The 23,090-nt window shown below is 36.7% G+C and overlaps 1 protein-coding gene across 24 annotated transcripts in view; it reads left to right on the plus strand.

Moving 5' to 3' along the window:
* Window positions 1-23,090, plus strand: part of KDM4C (lysine demethylase 4C) — a 430,991-nt gene that overhangs the window by 139,200 nt on the left and 268,701 nt on the right. Inside the window, exon 10 of one of the 24 annotated variants that reach the window (XM_045042986.1) lies at window positions 25-3,058. The exons of the other annotated variants lie outside the window; for them this stretch is intronic. Within the exon in view, the coding sequence (XP_044898921.1) occupies window positions 25-66 (42 nt within the window). The 3' untranslated portion in view covers window positions 67-3,058. Of the gene's footprint in view, window positions 1-24; window positions 3,059-23,090 lie in introns of those variants that run through there. 24 annotated transcript variants of the gene reach the window in all.

Consider the following 23,090-nt stretch of genomic DNA (forward strand, 5'->3'; position numbering starts at 1 on the left):
TCTATTTCCATTCCCTCCATGCAGAGCAGACGGCAAGGTGGACCTGGTGCACTCTCACGTTTCTAGCCCTGTCTTTGTTGACGGGCCCCGCCTGCCCCACCATCTCAGTTTATTTCACCACAGTTCATATTGGAAGATAGTTAATGCCATCATTGTTTCTATTTTTTCAAATAACAGCATTTGCAACTGTGTTCTCATATTTGAAGGATTGGATCGGTCATAAATTTTAATAAGTTCCTTTAGAATTGCAAGTCTTTGGCCTAATAAAGAATTATCCCAGTGAATTTGGAATACATGGCAGGAAAAAGTAACTAAATGACTTTTGTCAACAATTCTGTGATAATGAAATATTTGAAATAGGAATGGCACAAAGTGGGGATAAAACCCAGCCTGGTTTGTACATATAAACGGGCAAGAATACATAGGCAACAAAGGCTACATAAAATAAGAAAATATCAACTGTAGTAATCATAAAGGATACTCTAGATTTAAAACACGCACATGAAGTAAGACAATCAGGAAATTATTGCCCATTGTTGCAAGAGAGCAGATGGTGCTTAAATACCCCTTAATTTTATATCATTCTAAAAATCAAACAACCAAAGAGCATGTACCATCTATATTTAAAAAGTCAAATGCAAACTTTTCTATTTTGGGGCTTTGCTAGAGTTGAGTTGAAGAACAAGTGAAACATTAATTTACCACTAACGACACACATTGGAGGCTGTCTTGGCAGGGGATTGAAGGGACAGTGAAGAAAGCAATTTCTAAGAAGGTAGTATTCAAACCTTCCTTAGCTCCTGTGTGAAACTCTTCTCTGTTATGTATTTTCCCCCTAAGTGGCTCTGGTAAGATACTTGATGTTGAATGTTAAAAGTTCTTAAATGTCTAGATTATGTCTCTAAAATGACATCCATTTAGATACAAGGTCATAATTTTTAGAAAATGTATTTCATGCTTAAGTATTTCACATTTGATTAGAAAGAATGTTGGAGAGGTTTTCCTGAGTTTTGATGCTTCCTACACCCCTGACCATCATAATTAATGCTGAATCCTGAGCCCTAAAACGTTTAGTTTGAGTAAGTATGACCAAGATATCTTACTAGATAAATTACTGTTCTTAGATTTGTGCATACGTTTGCTTTATACAGTAAATGTCCGTGGAGTACGTCTTAGAAGGTATTTCTGTAGTATAGTCTCTTTATGATCAACTCATTGTGTGTTTTTGCTCAATTACTATACAGATGTGTTTTCTGGTGCTATTGAGGTGAACTGTGTCTGTGACAAAGCTAAATCAGTTTGTGATTTATTCAGCCACTCAGTGCTGGATTGATAAATGTTGGTGCTGAGCACAGATTCTTGTTCAGTTCCTGTTAAACTTTACTTTTTGTTGGTACTGGAGATCCTGCCAGTCAGACAGCATATGTGAAAATGAAGAAAAGGAGTTGGAAATTCAGATCTATATTACTGAAAGTATGCACTCTTTGAATTGTGCAGTGGAGAAACTGAAGTCCATACTCAATTACCAAATAACTGATGTGGTTACGTATCAAGAAAATTTGGACTGTGCAATTCACTGTGTTTTCAAAGAAACATTTTGAGGTTGGGAAGTTTATAAACTTAGAGTTTCAATGGCCACATGAAAAGTTTAGTTTTATTATTAGACTTAAATAATGTAGTTTGTGTTGATTTCATTATAAGAGAGCTTTTTCCTCCTCCAAGTCGTCCCCCCCCCCCCCCCTTTATTTTCTCCATTTACCTTCTGGAACTTATTGACATACTAACAGATTGAATCCAGTGTATTTTCTTAGACTTTCTAATTACTCAGCTTTGAAGTAAATGAATGGTGTTTCTTATTTATGAAACTCCACAGGAAGAAGCCAAATAGGCACAACAATGGAAAGAATTTTTTTCAGTGGATGTCATGAGTCCAGCTCCCAGCTGCCTGTTGTCTCAGTCACTCAATAGAATCTAGGGACAAAGTGATCCTCAGTGAGTAAATTAGCAGTTCTAGGCCTTCTGCTTCAGTGGATTTCTCTGAAGCAAAGACAGAGAAAATGTTTCTCTGCCTGCCATTCCCAGATGTAATAGCTATGAAACCAAACCCATGCCAAGTACAATGGTCTTGACTTGAGTCAAAAGCTGGGAAACCAAAGGGTAAGGAAACTACAGTCTTGGGGAAATAGAAATTGGACACAGAGGGAAATGGGTGTTCAACAGAAAGTCAAAGCACAACTGTAGATTATCCGTTCATGCACTAAGCTACACATTTAACAGAGGGTGATAGACTTTTGGGACTGAGCAGTTTGCAAGGGGGAAAAGCTTATTAAAAATCAGTTTCAGTCCATAGATCTATGGTTTTACAAAACGTGTGTGGAGATGTGCAGACAGTAGAGTACGTGCTTCAGTAAATTTAACAGGAAGGAACTTGATGACAGCTAGGGTGTTTGTGGTTGTGCTGTTCATTAATAAACATTCAGAATAAATTTATAGCTAAGTGAAAGGAGGAAAAAGTTTGCCTATTTTATGCCATTTGTATGTTATGGCTTAAGCCCAAAGCAGAACTAATCATTGGAGTTGTATGGATTACTGAACACAAATGAGGAAGGTTGAACTTCAAGGAAATGTGCTATTTATAGAGTTATTTGTATATTCAGTTGGGGATTCAGTGGTATAAAGGAAGAGTCATATAAAGAGGAAAGATCATTGGGATGCTGTATGGTTGTAAGTGTGTTATTCTTAGGGTTACATGCTCACAATTTTTGTGAGCTTTTGATGGTTTTTTAATGGAGGGTGAATATTTTTAAATAGTTAAAAACGTGAATACTCAGTGTTTTTCACGAATATATAATGTGCATTTTTCCCTCTGTATAGGTTTAGCTTTCGGTTTTTAATGATTTCTCTTTGAGTCACTGAAAAGTGTTGGCATTCCATATTTTTACAAATACATTACATAATTTGGATTGTTACTGTATACAGTTGTAGACTCATGTGAGCTTTAAAATCAAGTTGCTTCTAAATGTTAGTTTGCAGAAATAAAAACTATGTGTATGCTGCAGAGTATTTGTTTATTATGTGTGATGTGTATTTTATTTCCTGGAAACAGTATCGGATTTATGACTTAGGTCAAGGATTCTAAAACCGTTCTTGTGGCCAGTTCCACAAGGATATTTATAGTACTCCTCTCATTACACTAGTGTGAAAATATTGTTACTAGGGGTGACTAGATTTTTAGAATATCTCTACTGTATAGCTGTTAAAAACAGTGGGGTGAATCTATATGTACTGATGTGACAAAGATCTTCACAATATATTATAAAGTAAAAATCAAAGTGACAAGTATATTCTATAGTGTGAAGCTATCTTTAAAAAAACATTTTTTTTAACTATCCTAAGAATATGTAAATAGAAAAAGAAATGGAAGGATACAAACGGTTAATTATGATGGCCTATAGCCAGTGGAATGAATTTGGGATTTATAATGCAGGGACCCTCACCTCTTATGCACTTTACTTCTGTGTTGGTGGAATTTTTTTTTCAAGGCTGTTTTTATGTCTTACTCTGTGCTTTTTAAAATCCAGTAAAATTATTTTTATAGTTTTCAAGAGTGTTTATATAGAGAGGTCTAAACTAATGTATAAGTATGTTTTATAGGCACAGGATAGAGATGTTCTGAAATTTATGTTCTTTAAGATATTTAGTTTGTAACCAAAATTTCACTATAGGGGAGGAGAGTAATATATGTGTCTATACATGCTCAGAGTACTTTTAAAGCATTTAAAAGTTTATCCTGTGGTTACTAATTGATCTCTGATTGAGGTAATATTCCTTATTGAATCTAAAATGTAAATAAACAGCATTGACATACATTATTCAAAAAATTGCTGAAAGAATTAAAGTGGAAATTTGCTTTGAAACTATTTGCGGATTGAATATAATGTTCTGTATTTGTTGTAGTAAAAGAGCCTGAAATTGCATATTGGCTTTTGCTAAAACATGTACAGTGTGTGTGTTTATCATTCCCATATAATCAAAACTCACTATTAGACTCTGTAAATTGTATCATAGACAGTGGTGCTTAAAGATTAATGTATTTCATTACTTTCGTTCTCAAATTTGAGATTCATGGACAGTGTGTATCATTAGCCAGCAGATGGCAGTGTCTCTGCACAAATTCTTTTCCTGCAAAGTCTTTTGACAGGAATGGGTTGCCCTCATAGCATTTGACCTAATTTGACAAATGTAGTCATTGAAGATATTCATTGATTATAAATTTGTAACTGATGTGTTTTATATGGAATGGAAGGTGGTAAAAATGAATGTAACAGGATAGTGAGTGATATTTGTAATATTGTTTATATTCCTCCTAGATTAGTTGTTTCTTGAAATGTTCACTTTATGTATAGGAAGTATGTGCAGTTAGCCTAAAATATCATCAAATTGAAGTGCTTTTCCTTGTGAAATAAATGTATAATGTACCTAAGTCTATTGCAAGCAGTTCATGGATTTGGTCCCTATATGTTGTTATATAGTGTGGTTGCTGGGCAAAGGAGCAATGTGTGCTCATATACATACATAGTGCAAAAATAAAGTAAAATTTATTGGCAGAAATTTACGAGCTGATAAATAGCAGTATGTGCGAGATCTCCCAGGTCTCATTCTTCCACAGTGAGGTGGATTTGAATGGGGTATAGTTGGGAAAGGGCTTCCATTGAAGGATCCAACCTAGATCCTGTCGTGTCATTATCCCCTTATTTACAAGGAAATGGAGGCAGAACATATCCATGAGCTTCCTGGGTGAGGAGGTAGTCTTTTTAGAAATGGGAGCTTCTACTAAGCGTTTAGGGAGAGAGTATTCTCCTGAGTGCAGACCTGCTGAACTAGGTCTTTGCTAAGCTTTTTGGAAAGTGAGGGTAAGGAGCTTAACTGGGGATAGTAAGTGGCATTTACTTGTGAAGAAAAAAACACTTAATTTAGATTGCCTGAATTTGAAACCTTGGTAGGCCACTTACAGGTAGTATCATTTTAGGCAAGAGATATAAGTTGGTATAATAATACTACATTATAGGCTAGTTGTAAGGACTGAAGGAGGTAATTATTATAAGTTACTGGATTAATGACTGCTACACGGCATGCAATAAGTTTTTCTTCTCTCTCTCATGAGGTGTTGACATTTATAAATTTTAAAAGCAATTTGGGATCCCCATTATGACAAATTGTGCTGTGGCAGTACGTCAGTGCATTCCTGCATTTTGCTTCCCAGATGTGCCCCAGGAACTAGTTGTAAGCCAAGATGCCTTGTTTTGTGATGACACTTTTGGTGGGTGCAGTTCTGATATACTATCATTATTGGACAGGTACAGTGAAACACATACCAGCCATGCTGTCAACTACTTCAGAATAAACTGTGGAGGTACCCAATGTGGGAATGCATTCTTATCATCTGGGTTCTGAGGGACTTTAAATAGGTCAAAATATTTATTCTTTGGTTTTCATTTGGGCTGAGTCCAGAGCATACTAAAGGATTCTAGTATTGGAATAAATTTTTGATTGAGTTAGTCATTTAAGAGAGATAGAAACTATACTACTGGGAGAAAAATTCAAATGCTGAGAGAGCTGTTCTAAAATATCCCTTGTTTTGTTCTTTTTTTTTTTTTAACTGACCTCCTTTGTAAAATAAAACAACATGAAACATTTTGAAAATGCAAAAAGCTACTTGAAGGTGTTTGTAAGTAAAAAATGTAATTATTTAATTTGCTGGATATGTACATGCAAAGGAAAAGAGTTTGCTCTTGGTCCAACTCTAGCTTTGCATTTGTGGAAGCATGTCCTTGATTTTGTGGCTATGGCTAAAAGAGCAGATATACATATACAGGTGGGGAAGAGAGGATGGAGTGGTGCAAAGATCAACACTTGCTCTCTCTACTGTGGATCAAAAAGTCTTGAGAGTTCAATCAACACATTTCTTTACTCCTGCAGCTCATTAATCTGGCCATGTCATAACTATCTGATCTAGCATAGCACACCGATTGGCATTGGTGTATATTAGGGATAGGATTTTTATTTTACAAATTCAAGATATTCAGTAGTGGCCATGAAAAATCAGATGGATCTTTGCCACCATCAGATGTTTCAAAGATTTCTTCTATTAAATGCTGTGTCCAAAATTATAGAATGCTCTTCAATTTTTTTGCATAAAAATAAAATAATACACCTTAAATATATATAATTTTAAGTAAAAATATAAACATGTAAATAAAAATGAGGTGAAACACCTTGGGAAAATTATATAAGATGAAATAGCAATGTAAATTAGAGTAGAATAAAAAGCCTTTGGAATAAAATAAATTATTTTCTGAATTATTTCAGAAAACAATAAATTAAAACACAGGGGTGCTTGACTGGCTCAGTCAGTAGAGCATGTGACTTTTGATCTTGGGGTTGTAAGTTTGAGCCCCATGTTAGGTGTAGAGACTAGTTAAAAATAAGATCTTAAAAAAATTTAAAACTCAAAAGTATGTTTTCATTTGTATTTTTAATATAGCACTAAGTCATTTAGTGAAGAGTAGCTAAGAATGTGCTGACATTTTAAAAGCGTCAGTAGTTTAGGATACATTTGACAGAGCCAAAGAGGGTGAAGATGGATGGCAAGAAAGGGGAAATAAATTGAGATTTCTGTCACATCAAAACAAAATTTTATATAGCAGAAATAATTCATGTAAAACATAATGAAAGACAATGTAAGAGAATATTTATTTGATCCTTGGGTTGAAGAGGGTTTTTCCAAGGGGGATACCATTGGTGGATACCATGAAGGAAAAGACTGTGAGATTTGAACTGCATTTGGAAAAACTGCAAACTAAATAAACAAGTACCACTTGCATACCACCTGTGTTACATGTAAAAACAGTGGATTACTATCCTTATTAGGCTGTAGTTGTAATTAATTCCTAAATGTTACTTAATAGCAAATTAGTTGAAAACATATTTAGTCAAATATTGATATAATTTAGGGCAGAATGTAAAATTTACAAGAATATTTAAAATAAAGCTGGATATTTTAAGGAAATTTGGTACTTCTGAGATGCTGGTTGGCACTTTTCGATGTCATGAGACTATGAGTGTTTCTCTGCCATTAGGTGTACTTTAGTGGTCAGGTTTGAGAAGCATTGCCACTTGAATAAAGAACTGCTGAGTCTTAATTCATTAGTAATTACAATGGCTAATATCCAATGAGTCTTTATTTTGTGTCAGGTATAAAACTTCACTTACGCTAATTCATCTAATTTTTACAACTGTTGTATAAGATAGGTAGTATTACTACCCCCATCTTACAAGGAGAAATGGGTGCAGTTGAGATTCAGTCCACATTTAAAGTAGAAAAACTGGGTAAAAGGCAATTCATCAAAGAAGAAATATAGTAAGCTAATAATCACATAATAATCACATTAAGGTCACATAACCTTAATCTAATCTTGTTAGTCATAGGAGTGCAAAAAGGTGAGTGCTGTTTCTAACCTCTCACTGGCTAAGGAGACAAATGAAAACATCCACTGTTGTTAATGCCTATGCAAATTAATACAATCTACAGGATGCCCACACCATCATCCTTGGAAATAAATGTGTCCTGTGACCATGCAATCTACATCTGGGAATTTGTCCTGTGGAAAACATGAGAAAGTTGCATGAAGGCATATTTATTTGGATAGTCCTTACAGTGTTGATTATGAAACTTGAAAAATTGGTAGTAAGTAAATGTCCAACACTCTGGGATGGTTGAATAAATTATAGGACATCCATCCATGATGTGCTGATCAGCATGAAAAATGACGCAAGTGTGTAAGTATCAATATAGGCAGGCATTTATAATATACTGTCAAGGATTAAAAGCTTGTTACAAAATAGGATGTTTTCCTTTTTATGTTTGAAAGTACACATGTATTCTGAATTATAGAAAGGTATTCATTAAATTTTAACATCATCATCTTTGACAGGATTTCAATTTTCTTTATTATTTCTCCAGCAACTATTACATGCACAGTTAAAAAATTATGTTTGTTTTTAAAAAGAACTGTCTTATTGTATCTTGCATGTAATTATGGATTTCAGAGTACTGAATTTACTTAAAATTAAGTGTACATCTATTGGTGAAGTGCTTTTAAAATGGAGGCAAAAAGGCAAGAGCAGTAGCTTCAGAAAATATCCAAGATGAAGAATTTGATAGATCAGGGTATACATAATTGACTAGATTTGAGGCTTTGGGTAAATTACTTGTTTTCAGCTTCAAAGAGGAGTGTAAATATCAATAATCCCTGAGTGCATATAACTGTATATAATATCTGGAGTGATGACTGTGAGCTGGTAAGTTAATGATTTTGATATATTGCATATCCTGATTAAGAAAGTAAATAAGTATATTAGGGAATGTTAGAATTAATAGTGTCAAATAGTTGAAAGTCATGCCCATTCTTCTCATGGTACATTTTACTTCCTACCTGTGCTAGGTAAATCAGGCATGTTTAGTAATGTTAGTAGTTGTATACAGATGTTCATACTTCAAGCAAAAGCAAGGATTTGACAAATGTCCTGGATCTCTAAAATAATTTATTAGATCTTGGGTTCCTAATTAAAAAAAAAATTTGTTGTTGTTGTGGAGGTTTTTTTTTTTGAGGTATTTGAAAAATGTTCATAAATATATGAAACTGCTTGACCTAGCTGGCTGCTTCTGGTCATGCATAGGCTCACAGCGGCTGAGGGAGGGAGGTGGCAGGGGCTGGACACTGTCCCTGGAGAGAGGAAACCTCAACCCAACCCAAACCCCTCTCTCCAGCTCTGAGCTTTTAGGTGCTGTGACTCTTCTTCAGTGTCTCTCCCCAGCTTTTGTTGGGGCTCTGGATCAGGTTTCTAGTGTAAAAGTCTGTGAATGAGTAAGGTGGGAACCTGGTCCTGAAATTCCGTGTCAGCCGATCCTTCTTTTTTCCAGGTTTTCCTCAGGAAATTGGGACAGGATGGGCAGGTGAAAGGTGACTTTTGAGAATAGGTTTTCTCAAGGTGCATGCAGCGTGGGGAAGGGACTGCACAGTGCTTTCCTGTGACCTGTCAGCCTTATTCCTCCTCCAACCCCACTCACTCCAACTCTTCCTTTCTTGCCATCTCTCACTTCTTTATAGCCATTTTCCAAGAATTGTGCCACTTCTTCCCCATTTGATGAACACTGTGTACTGTGAGTCTCAGCTGGGGCAGGCAGCATTCTTGACCCCTCACTCACGTGCAGGTTAAAAGGCCTCCTGTCTGTCTTCTGGGGTTGTTCTGCAGAGTACATGGGAACATTTAGTGCTTGCACTCCTTGCACTGCCCTGTGAGCTACTGTTCTCTGAGGAAGAGTTATAGGAGCCCTGGCCATCCTAGAATTCACTGCAGAAGGAACACAGATACCATAGCCAAACACAGCATATCAAAACAGAAATCCACTTTAATATATGTGAATGGAGTATGTTGAAGGTACAGAAAACCCGTGTACAAGATTGGCCCCTTTTCTAGCTGAAGGGTAATAGGCTTGGGCATAAGCTTATCAGTAGACTGTAAGGAGAGATAGATTGTGTATATGTACAGATTTGTGTGATAACTAATTTTTGTTTTGCAGTAGTCCAAAGACATTTCTCTTTAGGAGAGGAGGTGTTTCTTTCCCATTAATTTGATTCTAACCAGGATAACATGTAATAGTACCTTCCAAACTGGTAGTTGCCCTCAGAGGTATATGTGTATATTCCCTGTGAATTATAGTGGTATTCTTACCTTTCTTTTTGTACTAATTTTGATATAGAAATAAGAAGGAAAGAATACATGTTCTCACCAACATTTCTACTATTGATGTTTCAAGAATTATGAATTCTGTTTTTGGACTTTTTTCATATGATAACTTACTATATTATTGCAAACCAGTGGATATTTTCAGTATATTGAGAAATTTAACAAAACAAAAATAAAAAACAAAATACTATTTCAGTCCTTCTTCTGAAAAGAAATGGAATGTGAAGGTTGAAATGCTTGAGATACAACTTTAGTTCAGTAACTGACAGTTTAACTTCTCTGTTTTCAAATAAACAAAACATCAGCACTCATACTGGGAAAAATAAATGTACAGATTTCTTAGTAGGTAATATAGTTTGATTGTATTCTTTTAAAATTAGCTGCCCAGGGATATGAATTGAAAAATAAAAATTCTGGCATGAAAATGTTTCCCTAGTATTAAAATTTAAATGCAAGCAAATTGGTTTAAAACTTTAAAAACACACACACAACTGTTTAGGTATTCTTAAAGCATATTGTGAAACACACATTTATTGTAATGTAATGCAACATTTGTGGAATCTAATGAACTGTCTTAGGCTCAAGTTTGCAAAATGGATTTTTATGAAGCATATTCGTTTTTAGTCCATGCTTTGTGCTAACTGGGGAAGAATACATGTCATATTCAAAGTGCTTTCCAGTGGGATTGGTGAGAGGCAGGTAATTATTTGGCACCTCCTCATGAAGGTGTGGGTCAGTGGACGTAACCTTCCCTTGTGGGTGGGCAGAGCTGTCTCACTTCTGAAGGTGCCCTGACAACCTGCCTGTCTGCCTGTCTGCCTTCCTTCCTGTCTTCTTTTCTTCCTTTCCTTCCTTCTTATCAGTGAAGCTAACACTTGGGGAAAATTGGGCAACTTTTACTTTATTATGATAATGTTTATAAACAGAATTGTTAAATTCCCATATGAAAATTTATACAGTTACTACTAAAAACAAATGACTGTATTTGACATGCCCTGAGGCCAGCTGATGTCCAGTTTGTGCAGTATTCAATTTAACATATTACTTGTTAAATGTAGGAAAAAAAGATAGCATAATAGTTGTGTACAGGTAATAAATTAAAGGTCAGGATGCTAAGAACTCTTTTAGGAGCAACCACACTTTCTCCTTTTCTATTTGAATTTTATCCCATTGTCTTTATTTGCAGTTCAGAACCCAGTTCTTATCTTTGTTTATAACATTTCTAATTTTCCTATTCCAAGTAGGTTTGTCTAAGAAAGTGAGAAAAGAGTATATTATTCCCTGGTCCCTTGTAATAATACCCTTATGATGTGCCATATAGTTTTGGTAAAATTAGTGTTTATAATGAGGAATGAAGAGGTATTGGACTAATTTATGGCTGCTTTTTGACATTAAAAAAACATAAGAATTATTCAGATTTCTTTGGGTATGTTTTTGATTTTGCTAACATATTTTTCTATGTTGTAAGGATTTTTACGAATGAGAATGGGCCACAGATATGAAATTTTGGAGTTAATTTAACTTTGTTTTCAAAATTAACATTCTGAAAGTACCTAGAATGGTAGAATTATGAGGTACTTTTTAGTTTAGGAAAGTTACAAGCTTTTTTACTGCTTTTAGGATATATCGTGTTATTAATTTACTAGAATGCATCATCTTTTATTTTTTCTTGTGGCCCAAATATGCAAGAGGCACATAATCTGTTCCTGCTGTTTAGATTTTGCAAAATAAGTATTCTCTTCTCCTTCTATGAGCATGTATTAGGTTCTTCACATCTTCATGAGGGGTTAGGGGATTGCATAGTAAAAGGGATAGGAAAAAAAAGAAAGTGACCTTCCTCTGAAGCCATCCTGTTTAGTGTATTCTTTTAGCTACCAGCATGATGAAGGACTGGAGATGCTTGTCACTCTGAGGTTGGGGGTTAAATTCCCTTTCAATTCAAAAGAGATAGAAAATGATTGTGATAGTCTAGTCATTAAGAAGTGATTGTCCTCATTGTATTTGGCATTTTTTTATGCTGTTTCATTGTCAAGATTTGATTGTTTTTAACTCTTAGGAAAACAACAGTATTTGGGGAAAAGCCATTTGTCTCTCTCAACAATAAAGAGACTTCTTGATTTTGTTTTTCTTTCTTCGACTGGTGCAGCAACTTATATACCTTCCTTGGACCTCACTGTAGCTTTAAGCATAGTAGGTATACATTGCATCAAAGGTTATAGCTCTCAAAGAAAAAGGAAGGAAAAGGCCAGTTAAACATGCCCAGTTTCCATTGTAAGCTGTTGGTTAATAGAGCTAATGTTATCAGCTTGTGTTAGTGACAGGATCTATGCTAGGTGTGAGAAGCTCACAGATACTTTTTTAGCATTTGAATATGCAACAGTCTGGGTTGTTTATCGCTGATTAATGCTGTAACAAAGGTACAAGGTAATATGGGAGTACTAGCTGGGGAAAGTTTAATTCCAACATGGCAAGGATCTAAAATGTTTTGTGAAAGAGCTGATATTTGAACTGGTGGAGATTGGATGGGGTTTTTCAAGTACTGGTTCATAATTTGGTGTCTGAAAGAGGGAATCAGCAGCTTGAGTAAAGTCATGGAGGCAAAACATGGTAGGATGTTTTAGACAATTGTCTCTGTGTGGTTTGAGATGTAGTACTTTTATAATGGTAGGTATAGCTAGGCTATGAAATAACTTGAATGCTATATAGAGAAATTGGGACCTTTTAATTCTGTAATGTGGAGCCATTGACTGTTTTTGAGAAGAGGTTCAATAAACCCTTTATAAAACACAGTGGTGAAAATACAACAATAGATATGTTTACAATTTTAATGTATTTTTCTATTTTTTGGCTAGTTCTTTTGACCAAATAAAGTTTTTGACATTTAGTCAGGAAAGTTCCAGTTACATGCAAGGTAATTTATATATGGGAATAAAGTATGAATAAAGCCAGGTCTGGCCTGTGAAGAGCCTTTAGCAGGATGTTTCATTTTATTTCTATTTTAAGAATTGAATATTGCATACTTATTAAGAAGACTGTGTCTTCCAAAATAAGAGTGCTTTTAGAAACAGACCCATAAATACAGAGAACAAACTGGTGGTTGCCGGATGAGAGGACCAATAGGAGGATGGGCAAAATGGGTGAAGGGGAGTGGGAGACACAGGCTTCCAGGTATGGAATGAATAAGTCATGGGTATGAAAGGAACAGCATAGGGAATATAGTCAATGGTATTACCATGGCTTATATGGTGATGGACGGTCGTTACATTTGTGGCTACCATAGCGCAATATATAGAGTTGTCAAATCACCATGTTGTATATCTGAAACTAATGTAATAGCATTTGTCAACTACACTTCAACTAAAAATAAACAAAATAAGTCTGTATTTTTAAGAAATTTTGATCATCTTTGAATATTTTCCTTTTTGGCCAAATAACTTTAAAGCAGTGTGTTTTCCTATACTTGGTGGATGGCCATATGATTGAAGATTACAGTGGAGACATCCTAGTTCCATTTATTTTTCTCTCTCATTTTTGGGATATATTACAAATGGGATATTCATGTTTCACACATTAGAGATTAGTTAGATCATCAAGCTTTTTGTTTGTTTAGTGTAAGAGGTTTAAATCATTTACTGTAATATGAACTATTTTCATTGGCTGCAGAGACTTGGAGATGTCAGAGACTAGGCATGAAGTGAAGGATTATGAATGTTCAGAGGAAGACTATGAGTATGTTCAGAAAGGCCTGGACAAATCATTGTTGTGCAGCTCCTGCCTTGACTTCCTCTCTTCCAGTGATCTTGTCCCCCTGACCTCAGTCATTCTTGTGGTCTTAGTATTTGCACTGTCTTCCTATTCCCAGCTTTAGGCATCTCATCCTGTGACATTCCTCCCTTGTCTCTTCAGTTCATTCCTTCTACTACCCCAACTCCAGCATACCCTTGAACCCCAGCAGGCAGTGAAATCCATTGATCCTACTTTTCATGGTTGTTCATCTTCTTCATGCTCTCACTTCCTCCTCAGCAGGTTATATCCTATCATTGTCATCTTTCTCTTGGTTACACGGCATAGCTCTTCTCTCACTTTGTCATATCCCCTTCTGGTTCTGCTCATGTATCTCCCTGCTCTCCGTGTTTGTCCCCTATGCAGTCAGCTGTGACTGCGGACAAGCACACAGCCATCCCAACTGCTCTTCCCAGATCCAAGACCTCAGGTTGGCATTTTACAGTGCCTGGCAGTCCAGGCATATATCCTAGTTCCTCTCTTGTCTCCATCCTCATTTTCTGCTAAATGCCTTGCTTCGTATCTCAGTGAAAACGTAGAGAACTTCCACAGATTTCCACCAGCATTAGGGCCCACTAGCATTAGGGCCAATATCCTCGATCTCCTGCTGTATTACTCTGGATAAATTGTTTATCCTTCTATTTGAGGCCACTTGTGCACTTGACCCCAGCCCCTCTTACACCTTCAAGAACATTGCTTCAACAGTTCCTCACTCTTGTTCCTGAATTGTCAGTTTTCTCTTCACCACTGAATCATTCTCATCATCATACAAGCTGTTGTCTCTTCTATCAGAAAGACTCATAATCCCTCTTCTCATCATACATTTTAACCCCTTTTCTTTGCTCCTCTTTTTAACAGTACTCTTTTTTTAAAAGTTTGTTCAAAGAGAGAGAAAGAGTGAGAGAGCAAGAGGGGGATGGGTAGAGAGAGAGGGAGGGAGAATCCCACCAACTGTGAGATCATGATCTGAGCTGAAATCAAGTCAGACGCTCAACTGACTGAGCCACCCAGGCACCCCAACAGGTCTCTTTAAAGGAATTATATATATTTGCTCTTTCAATTTCATTTTTTCCCATTATCTCTTTAACTACTGCACTCTTTTTTTTTTTTCAACTTTTTTTTTTTTTATTTATTTTTGGGACAGAGAGAGACAGAGCATGAAAAGGGGAGGGGCAGAGGGAGAGGGAGACACAGAATCAGAAACAGGCTCCAGGTTCTGAGCCATCAGCCCAGAGCCTGACGCGGGGCTCGAACTCCCGGACCGCGAGATTGTGACCTGGCTGAAGTCGGATGCTTAACGGACTGCGCCACCCAGGCGCCCCACTACTGCACTCTTTAATCCTCTCCATGTTCTAAGAACTGTTTTTGTCAAAAGCCCTTGAAGCATCTTCTTCTCTTGGTTTCTGAGGACACTGCATATTTTTGATTTCCCTCCATGTTATCCAGCTTTTTCTTCTCAGTCTCTTTTGTTGGTTTCTTTTGTCTCTGAAACATCATAACATTGGAGAACTCTAGGGCTCAGTACTTAGGTTTTTCTCTTTTGTCTATACTTGCTCCCTTAGGATTGAATTCAGCCTTATAATTAAAAAAATTTTTTTTAACGTTTATTTATTTTTGAGACAGACAGAGCATGAACGGGAGAGGGGCAGAGAGAGAGGGAGACACAGAATCGGAAGCAGAAGCCTTATAATTTTAAATATCATCCCTATGCTGATGATTGCTGACTATTGATTTTATATCTCTAGCCTGGACTTTCCTTCTGAACCCACACACTCCTGCCAAGTAATCAAGCTGATTACTGCACTTAGATGTCTAATAGGCTTTGCAGAATTAAATAAATCCAGTAACTGCTCTTCAGGGTTTCTACATCTCATTTAATCACAACTCTATTCCTCTAGTTGCTCAGACCCAAAACTCTGGAGTCTTTATTGATGTCTTTCTTTCTCTTTAATTTCACATCCATTATCTCCACAATTCTCCACCTTCTAAATCTATCTGAAAGTGACTACTTCTCACTACTCTCACCACTACTAGTCTGGTCCAACCACTATTATCACCAATCTGCACTATCCCAGGAACTCTCAAACTCTCCCTGCTCCTGTTGATTCTTTTTTTTTTTTTTTAATTTAATTTAATTTATTTTAAAAATTTACATCCAAATTAGTTAGCATACAGTGCAACAATGATTTCAGGAGTAGATTCCTTAGTGCCCCTTACCCATTTAGCCCATCCCCCCTCCCACAACCCCTCCAGTAACTCTCAGTTTGTTCTCCATATTTATGAGTCTCTTCTGTTTTGTCCCCCCTCCCTGTTTTTATATTACTTTTGTTTCCCTTCCCTTATGTTCCTCTGTTTTGTCTCCTAAAGTCCTCATATGAGTGAAGTCATATGATTTTTGTCTTTTTCTGACTGACTAATTTCACTTCTGCTCCTGTCGATTCTTAATTTAGAGGCCAGAGGGATGCCTTTAAAATCTTTGTTCATATTACACACTTCTATGCTTAAAATCCCTTTTCAATGACTTCCTATCTTGCTTATATTAATATTTAAAGATATCAGGTACACAAATGCTACATGATCACTCTTCAGCCAGCATACATTGTCTCCAGACACACACACTCCTTATCTTTCTGACTCCTCTACTACCTCTCTGCTGCTTGACCATTAAGCCCCATGCTTCTTCCCTGATGCCCCTGGATTCTAAGATTCCTTTGCTAGAAATGCCCCCATTCCACATAGCTTGTTCTTTCACTTCCTTGAAGTATTAACTCAAATGTCACATTTTCACTGAAATTGGAATCTTCTCCACAATCCCTTTTCTCCCTTACTAGTGTTATTTTTCTCCTTAGCACTTTATCATTTGACATGCCCTTTTGCTCATTTATTTATTTTTTGTGTGTCTTCCCCAACTTGAACATAAGCTCTATGGAAGTAGGATTTTTTATCTGTCTTATTCACACCTGTATCCTCAGTACCTAACACCATAACTTGGACATAGTATGTACTTAGTAAATAGTTACTGAATGAATGATTACAGTGACAAAATAAATGGTGAATATCTTAATCTACCACAAGTTAGCCCAATCTTAGCTGAAGCTGGTAAGTTTTTGTGAATGTCCATCCAATCTCAACTTTTACTTTTTGTTTTATAACTAACATTGAATATTTCTAATTTCTGTTGCCTTCAAAGAGTGCCCTTCACCAATGTCCAGGGCATGTGGTTAGAACTATTATAGTTAGGATCATAAGAAAAAGACCATTTTGCACTATTCCCTACAATAAGTTCTATATTACATTTATCAAAGTATAGCTCTCACTTGCTATGAAAATAAGGGGTAGAATTCCTGGAAATAGTTAGCTAACATCTTCAATCAATAAGCTTTCAACATTTCCAGAAGTGAAATTTAAAAATCTTGGTCAGATCTTTTCACTGGCAGCAATCATTGAACTTCAGCCTGAAATAATAAATGGGTTGCTTGGCTCTCCTTCCCAGGTTCTAGCCACTTGAACCGTGCACTAGCTACAGAAATGGATAGTATATTAGATTTATTTCCAAAGTGATATTTCTATATTAACTTAAAAGATGTCATAGGAAGATTTCTCAATAAATCCTCTTATTTCTTGTTTTATCTTATGCTTTAGATTCTCAGGTATGACTTTTCTTCTCTGCAAATCAGTCTATTTTACGGTTATTTATTTGGCAAAGCCTGTGTGATTTAATATTTTTACTCTGTACTAGGTTTGGAAAGTGTTGTCCCCTCCCCTTCCACCTGGTGACCAAGATTATAGTTACATAATAGCTCTTTCGTTACCATATACAGAGCATTTGAATCAGATTCTTTTTTTTTATTTTTTTTTATTTAAAAAAAATTTTTTTTTCAACGTTTATTTATTTTTGGGACAGAGAGAGACAGAGCATGAATGGGGGAAGGGCAGAGAGAGAGGGAGACACAGAATCAGAAACAGACTCCAGGCTCTGAGCCATCAGCCCAGAGCCCGACGCGGGGCTTGAACTCACAGACCGCGAGATCATGACCTGGCTGAAGTCGGACGCTTAACTGACTGCGTCACCCAGGCGCCCCTGAATCAGATTCTTAAAATCTTTTAGAACTTCTTCAAAAAGTGTTGCACTGATGCTGTATCTGACTCTTCTTTCTGATGAATGTGACCAAGAGTTAGGCTAGCAGTGTGGTTCTACCTGTGGTTTTATTGAAGTGTTTTTTCCTTTGTGATGTTGGATTATTTACACTGATCTTATATTTTATTGAGTGGTTGGTTATCTTCCAAGGCAGTTGGAATCTCTATAGTCCCCATATACATTCACACTAATCTCTATGGTTAGAGTTTAGAGTTCAGATGTATATTGTTAGTGAATTGTATTATTGGGTTATGTGAATGAGTGAATGAATGATTACAGTGGCTGAAGGAAGGATGCAAATTTTAACCTTCTATTGGATTCCAAGAAATGTCTTCTTGAGTTTATGTGCTAGGGAGCCATCAGGTGACTGAGCATAGTCAGAATAGCCAAACATTGTGGGCAAGTTCTGAGTCTTGTGGACTTTGGTATCTCACCCACTTGCTTATAATTAATGACCAAAGAAAAAGATGTTTATATAACCATATTGAATGGTTCTTTATCTTTATTGTTGGTTTTTTCAAATGCTTTCTGTGTCAATGACTACAGAATCCACAATTGTCTGGTTAGGGGCAGGGAATGAAAAGGGTACCACTTTGTCTTCCCAGGCATGTCAGTTTTTATTCTATTTGTAGGAAAAATAGGAGTCCTAGAAGAAAGGGGTGCTTGTGCCTGCTCCATCCTTGTAGGTGGGTCATGCGACTCTTCCTTCCTCTGATATTTGGAAATTTCTTGAGAATTTTGGGGAACATTTCTCAGCATGTCTCCCTCAGGTGCCTTAGGAAAGACCGTGTTTCCTTCTCACCAGTCTCAGATTTGGTAATCTAGAACCCTCTTTCAGATAGCTGCTGACTTTCTCTTTTTTTTTTTTTTTGGAAAAATCAAGCTATGGTTTATATTTAAATGCAAAATCACAACATATAGATGCTTGAGCTTTTGTTTGTTTTAATTCATCCTGACCAAGTGTGGGAACTAGTTTGATACACTGCATAGTGTTGATGTTGGATGGCTTGTATTTGTGGCTCCAGGTCTGTTTTGCACAGGTCTCCACCCTGCTTTCTGCCCAGGCTTGCTGGTGACAATCACCATGGACTCTGTAGCCCTCTGGCTTCTAGTTGGATGAAGGCATTGGGAGCAGGCAGGAGGGTAGGGCTGAGAGTGGGATGGGGAGGGGAGCAGAATGAGGGCCCAATCACAGCAGTTGCTTCAGGCCATCCTCCCAGGTAGTCTCCTTCTGGATTCTGGTTATTACCTTCTCAAGTATTGCATATCTAGCTTCATTGAAAACCCTACTGTTCTCTGGCCCAGGGTACCACTCTGTCTCTTCTGTTTCTTCATGCCCTGTGCAAACCTGTTCCATCCCTTAATTAAGTCCTTCTCAAATGATTCTAGTGTTTACTATTTCACCTATTTTCTCCTGGGGTCAACTTATACCATGTTGACCCAGGAAACTCTTAAGGAATTTGTCAGAGGGGTTCGTATTAAACATAAAAACTGAAAATATTTTTCCTAAAAACTATTCTGTTTTTGCGTCTCTAGATTCTGCTTTGCTGTTAATATGGATACAAGATAGATTGCCTACTATATCTATTTTTTTAATTAAAAATTATAGGTGGTGGAGAATTTTGTTGATCAGAGTAAGGCCTTCAGCTCACTGTAATGTGTCTGGCGCTAGTTCTTTCTCTTTAAAAACATATTTTGGTACCAAAGCTGGAATGTTGATGTTTTGTTTTAGTGACTCTTAGGCATCCTACTTTTGAAGTTCTGAAATGAACCAGGTATATGACAATGAATATTCAAGGAAACCTGTATTCTTTTTACTATTTAACTTTCTAAACCTTTTATTGAAGGTTCAGCATTCATTTTGAAACTTGCAAAGTATGGGTTATTGATCACAGAGCATTCATTGTTTCTTCTTTAAACTCTTCCATTAATGCCTAAGTTGTGCTTCACTGGGACTTGTTATGATCGTATGTAAACATTCCAGGATTGTTACTGTTGGTGGCACATCTCACATGATAGCTGTGAAAGAGCTTCTGATGGAATAATTGATATATGAACAGTATTATAGGACTATTCATAGAAAAATATGTGGATCAAATAAAAGAAATACAAACTTTCATAATTTGGGTTTCCTTGCTTTCTTTTGTTCAGGATAAGCTCAATTCCAGAATTCTCCTTACCTGCTATAGTAGAATGATGGTTTATCATGGCTCCTTTACTGTTTTTGGAAAAGTGCTGTTATAAAACATGTTTTTAAAGAAATTTTTACTTTTTCTCTCTTATCTCCCAATTAACATGCAGATTATTTAAGTTTTTTAGTGAGATTCTAATTCAAATCTCAATTGAGAGGCAAGATTTCTCTAGTTGCGGCTCAAGTTCAAAGTCAAGTTTTGGCTTCAGTTTTGATTTTGTGGTAGCTGAAATGATGTAGTACCACATCTTGAGAAATTTAAAGTTTATATCTTATAAAAGAACATTGGGGTTTGGAAAGGCCCTGTTTTAATGTTGAGTTGCAGTCAGCCTTGGGTACTGGGATTACCAGTCTCTGAAGTGGAAGTTTGCAGATGGATCCTTAATGGACCCTGAATTCCCCTTCTCTGGATTAGCAGTGTGCAGTTTCAGAGAACAGCCATTGTGAAGGATCAGATCTTGTGATTAGAGACAACTGTATTGGTAGCATGGCTTCATTTTGCTCTTACAAATGACCTTGTGATCAGCTGCGACAGAAAAATGAAGTCCTTCTCTTTGATGGTGGCTCGCTGATAAGCCAGGTTTCTCCTCTTTGTGAGCAAACTAATCAGTGTGATGGCAAGTGGGTGTTAGGCATTGGGTCTTATAAGGAAACATTTCCCCAAGCTGTAGGCTTCATCTGGGAGAGGCATCTGTGGTGGTAGTGGCAAAATAAAACTGGCCTTGTCAGAATTTGATAGTTCCACTCACGTCTTTCAGCTTCAATCTTCTCATTGTTTATATAAGAATGTCTGTAAAATGTGTTGGTATTAAAATTAAATGAGCAAATATAAGGGGGTTCATAAATATAAACAAGTATGAGATGGCATTACAGTAGGAGATGTAGAGAGAAAATCAGTAAAAGAGAGATGAAAATAAAAATGGAAGAGAGGAAAATATTAGTTGAAAGGTGGAATCTTATTTTCTGAGTGTTTGCTTTCATTTTTTGCTTTTATAGGATTTTGTAGCCAGTTTTTGCATAATCAAAATTGTTTCATGAGTGGCTCATTGCAGCAGTTACAGTATGAAACTGATTATATACCTCTCAATGAGAAGCCACAGGATCTTTCCACTATTAACGCCAACCCTCCTTTATGTCTCATTCTGCACTCTAGGGTGAATAAGGCCTGGTGCTAAGAACACATGCTGAGAAAAACAAATCAAATGCCTTCAAACATTATTTATCACAGATACAGACTAGGGAAATGGATGTTTAGAATTCTAAAATAGTTGGAATATGTTCAGTAGTTTACACATTATTAGAAGTCACATGTTGTGACTTTATTATAGGGATTTAGAATTTGTAGCTTAGTGTTATAAACCCTTTTCAGATGATCTGGTCATTCTCAGTTGTATTGGTGCCTTTAATTGTTGCTCAATTTTGTTTTCATAAACATGCCAGTAGTATTGCTACATGTAATTAAGTATATATGTGTTCATTTTCCTTAAGTGTTATTTATATAATTGATGGAAAATATATTGGGTGACTATAGTTTTTTGGTAAAATTAATGCAGAATTTTCACCATTAGACTAAAGAATCTAAACTCTTTAGACTTTTATACTTAATAACACTGCTGAACATTTTTTTAAAATTTATTTTTATTTTTACTTATTTGTTTTTTAAGATAGCATGCATGAGCGAAGGAGAGGGACAAAGGGACAGAAAGAGAGAGAGAGAGAGAGAGAGAGAGAGAATGAGAGAATGAGAATTCTAAGCAGGCTTCATGCTTAGCATGGAGCCAGATGCAGGGTTCAATCCCATGACCCTGGGACCATGACCCGAGCCAAAATCAAGAGTTAGATGCTCAACTGACTGAGCCACCCAGGCGCCCCACCTCTGATCATTTTTATCTAGAGTGTAAGGTGATAGTGATAGAAGAATTGATGACAAATGACATTAATTAGAATATGGGATGTATCAGACTTACCTCCCAAAGTAAGAAGTTTCCCTTTGAGGTGGTCATCCATCCTCTCTGTGGAGGCTTCCTGGCCCTCTCAAGGCATTCTGTTATTTTGTCTGACTACGCCACTGAAACTGGTTGAGTTATTGGCCTATACTTTACCCAAACTCAATTTTAGCCTTTGTTTTCATCTTATTTGACTTTTACATAGCACGTGACCACTCTTCCCATCTTGAAAAACTATCTTGTCTTGGCTGCCACACCCTCACACTCTTGGAAGGAGTTGCTATACTTATTGTCTCTATTTCCTCACTTCACATTACTTCTTCAGCACACTTACACTGGACTTTCAGAATAGCTTTTATCAAGGTCTTCTCTGGCCAGAGCCATTAGTCAGTTCCCCATCCTCATTTTATTCAACCTCTCCATCCTTGAAACATGATCTTCTTTTCTCCTCATAACACCATACTCACCTCTGTTTTCTTCCAACTCTTTGGCTATTTCTCAGGCCTCCAAATACTAGAAGGTCACAGAACTCTGCCTTTGGCCCTCTTCTTGGTCTTTAAGGTCTTTATTGATTTAGCTATTTGTCTTATCTATACTAGAATGTAAGCCTCTTGTGAGCAGGCACTGTTTTCTGTCTTGTTTGTACTTTTATCTCCGGTGCCCAGAAAAAGCTGAGATAGTAGGTGCTAGCTGATTGGCTACACTTTCCATCACTCTTCACATGATATGGATTTGAGTGTCCTAGTTCCCTATAGTTTTCCCAAGATTGTAGTCAGTAGTTCTGTGATCACTTTGAGCATTACTTTAGTATCCTGGAGTACTGTTCATATCTCACTCACTCATGTTCTGTTTCCCACTAAGGATATTACCTATTTGTAGCAAATAGAAACTGGAGTCTTTTGCTGTGTTGTTGGTGCCTCCATCATTATCCCCCATGATTAGTCACTTTGCTTGTTGTGGTGTTGCCTACCCATTTCTTTTCAAACATTCACCTTTTAACTACCTTGGGGGGTGATGGTTACCCTTGGCTCTAGTCTCCCTCTTAAAATCTGTCAGATTACTCTGAGAATGCTGAGAATAATCTGAATTCCTTCATGAAAGGATTTTGAGCCAGGAATCCCAGCTGCCAGCATTCTTTAAGTCACTGTTTCCTGCGACACACATTCAGGGCCCTCTCTAGTTTGTCTGTAGTCTATTTTCCAGGCTGTTTGGCCCAGCACTA

Source organism: Felis catus, chromosome D4 (assembly GCF_018350175.1).
Source record: "Felis catus isolate Fca126 chromosome D4, F.catus_Fca126_mat1.0, whole genome shotgun sequence".
Lineage (NCBI taxonomy): Eukaryota > Metazoa > Chordata > Mammalia > Carnivora > Felidae > Felis > Felis catus.